Genomic DNA, 2,792 nt, shown 5'->3' with positions numbered 1-2,792 from the left:
CACCACCTCGGGACCTCCCAAGGCCTGCGAGCTCATCCGGGCCTCAGAGAAAAACCTACCCAACCTCCGCAGGCCCGTGTCTCCCAGGGGCCACATCTGGGAAAAGGGGTCCGCTGCCAGGCTGGCGGACTGTGGCAGCACTCGGGACCTGCGGGACCGGGTGTGAATCCGGCTCCCCACCGTCATGCCTCAGGCTCCTCATGCGTAAAGCAGGAGGGACCCCGGGAGGGGGGTGGGGGGAGGGGGAGGCCCTGCTCGGCCCACAGCAGACATCATTTCTCTCGCAGCCCCACACCCGGCCCCGCCGCAGGGACTCAGCTCAGAGGGGCCGAGACTGATCTCTGTCCACCACCTCGCTGTCCCCGGCCTCCCCGGCCCAGCTGCCCCTAGAGCTGGCCCCGCCCGGAGGCCCCCCCCGCCCCCGGCAGCCCCGGCTGCTCGGACGGATCCCAGTGCCGGTGGGGGCTGCGGGGGGCCCCCGGGGTCTGCACTGCTCCCCGGACGGCCTGCTCTTCCTGACGGCCGGGGCTGCGCCCTGCGTCTACGTGATGGACCTCGAGGGACGTTCCATCTGCCACCTGCCCTGCCATCTGCCAGGGGCCGGGGCCTTCGTGCCGGAGGACGTTGCTGTGACGGCTGCTGGGCTCGTGGTGGTCAGCGATCTCGTCCGTGGGGCTGTCCGTGCGCTTCAGCACGCCGCCCGGGCCCCCCAAGGCCGCTGGGTCACGGTGGGCACCTACCCGGCCCCCCGGGGACTGGCCGTGGATGCCGCTGGCCGCCTTCTGGTGACAGACTATGCGCTTGGGGCTGTGCACAGCCTCACACTGAGCCCCGCCTTGGAGCCACTGGCCCCAGCCTCCATGCCGGGTCTGCAGGGCCCGTGCTGGGTGGGCCCAGGGCCTGACGGGGGCCTCGCCGTGAGTGAGGAGTTTGGGGACGTGTGGCTGTTCGGCAGTGCCTGCCAGCCCCTGGGCTCCCTGGGGGGTCTCACAGGGCACGCTTTTGGGAACCCAGCAGGCGTATGCACTGATGTGGAGGGTGGTGTCATTGTGGCAGATGAGCAAGGGCGCCGTGTGACCCGATTTCCTCGGGCCAGGGCGCCCGTCTGCCTGGTGTCCGAGGGGCTGGGGCGGCCCCTGGGTGTGGCCTGTGCCCCTCAGGGCCAGCTCGTGGTGGCAGATGCAGGAGACAACTGCATCAAGGTGTACCAGTACCACTCGGAGCCGGCCTGACCCGTGGGCTCGGCTGGGAGCAGCCCCTCAGTGCATGTGGGCCCAGCCCCCAGGGCCCCAGACCACTGTGGGAGGGACATTCAGGGAGGTGGGGTCCTCCAGGGTGCCGGCCGTGCCTTTCTGATGGGACACATGGGCTGACATTTACTGAGCACCCGGTGTGCCAGGCCCTGGGCTGGCCCCTGTCTTCCTCTTGGAGAGGATTTAGACTTGCCGCAAACCTGCCGCCTCCCAGCCTCCCCGACAAGGGGCACAGCCTCCAACATCGGGTCCTCTCCACACACCAGTTTAGTAGGCACCAAAACTCCCTGCCGCCATGTCAGCTCAGGCCCTGGTCCTGCTGGCTCAGGGCCTGGGGTGCCTGAGCTTTGACACCAGCAGCTGAAGCCTGGAGATCGTTGATGTGTTGGGCTGGGTGCCCCAGCCTCCTAATCAGACAGAAGCAGGCAGGGAAGGCTAGGCTGGGCTGGGCTGGGCTGGGCTGGGCAGGGGTCTGGCTCCTCACTGTTCCCCATCCTCAGAGGCACCCCAGACGCCAAGCCTCTTGCAGCTCCTCTGGGCCTAACTGAGGTAAGGGAAAGCAGAGGAGGGCCCACCACTGAGGCACCTTGGGGCGGCACGTGGCTGGGCTGGGAGCCTCCACACCCCCAGCCTCCTGCTCCCGTGTAAGACTATCTCTCAGGGTGAACCTTCGCTTTCTCCTCTGCAGGCTCTCCAAGCTCATGGGTGGGGGGTGCTGGGAAGATTCCAGACTGCAGTCAAGACAGGGGAGCCTTCCTATGAGGAGAGATTCCTGTTACTTGAGAACAATGGGCAAACGAGGCCCCAGAGGGACGGGAGGTGAGGGCTTCCTCTGAGTCTGGGGCCCAGGAGGTCCCCAGTTCCAGTGGGGGGACTCTTTGGGAGGGGACAGTACCTGGTCCAGTCTGTCACCAGGAGAATGCCTCTGTCTGACAAAGTCCCCTTCATATGTTCCAGCCCCTGTGGATGGCGGGATTAAGGGGTCAATGTAAGGAGGCATGTGCCGTAGATGCTCAATAAACATTATCCCTCGCTGCTGGTGTTAGGGGTATTGTCCCCTGGGGCTCGAGAGGCCAGGGACACCTCTGGCGATCAAACCAGTTGGTGCAGCCTTTCTAGCCCACTTAGCCCTGAGGGGACCTGGGGGCGTCCCTTTGCAGAGACCCCTTTGGAGGCGCCAGCCTGGGGCTGGGGAGGCAGCTCCTTTTGCAACCGCACACAGGGTTTGGGGGTGCTTTCACCCTTGGAGGGTGGTGGCCAGGTGAGGTTGGGGACCCTCAAAAGCCAGATCCACTGGGTCCCTCAGATGAGAAAACGGGGGAGGTTTGGCAGCTGTGAGAAGTTGGGGGACTGGAAGGCGGTGGTGTTGGGGACACTGCGGGTGGACTTGGAGGGGGTACAAGAGCTGGGGAGGGGACACGGATGCCGCACATGCCACCGACTCCCGGGACTGGAACGTTGCGGACGCGGAACGCTCGGGCGGGGCCGACGGGCAGGTCGGGCGCCTTTGGGGGCCGGACCGTCGCGCGGCAACGCCGG

General features: G+C 66.5%; 2 protein-coding genes across 2 annotated transcripts in view; both read left to right on the top strand.

The window, feature by feature from the left end:
• The window catches only part of PRR35 (proline rich 35), a 3,846-nt gene extending 3,680 nt beyond the window's left edge, over positions 1-166 (top strand). The window contains exon 5 of the mRNA XM_077762806.1: positions 23-166. Coding sequence (XP_077618932.1) covers positions 23-166 — 144 coding nt within the window. The remainder of the gene's footprint in view (positions 1-22) is intronic.
• Positions 167-465: 299 nt separating this feature from the next.
• NHLRC4 (NHL repeat containing 4) lies at positions 466-2,187 on the top strand. Its single transcript, XM_077762705.1, has one exon. It carries the CDS (start codon positions 549-551, stop codon positions 1,230-1,232), a length of 684 nt encoding a protein of 227 aa, XP_077618831.1. The 5' UTR covers positions 466-548; the 3' UTR covers positions 1,233-2,187.
• The last annotated feature ends 605 nt before the right edge of the window (positions 2,188-2,792 follow it).

The sequence above is a fragment of the Crocuta crocuta genome, unplaced genomic scaffold (assembly GCF_008692635.1).
Source record: "Crocuta crocuta isolate KB4526 unplaced genomic scaffold, BGI_CrCroc_1.0 scaffold234, whole genome shotgun sequence".
In the NCBI taxonomy this organism is placed as follows: domain Eukaryota; kingdom Metazoa; phylum Chordata; class Mammalia; order Carnivora; family Hyaenidae; genus Crocuta; species Crocuta crocuta.
The sequence above is the reverse complement of the archived record's forward strand: the minus strand, read 5'-3'. Positions and strand labels throughout refer to the sequence as shown.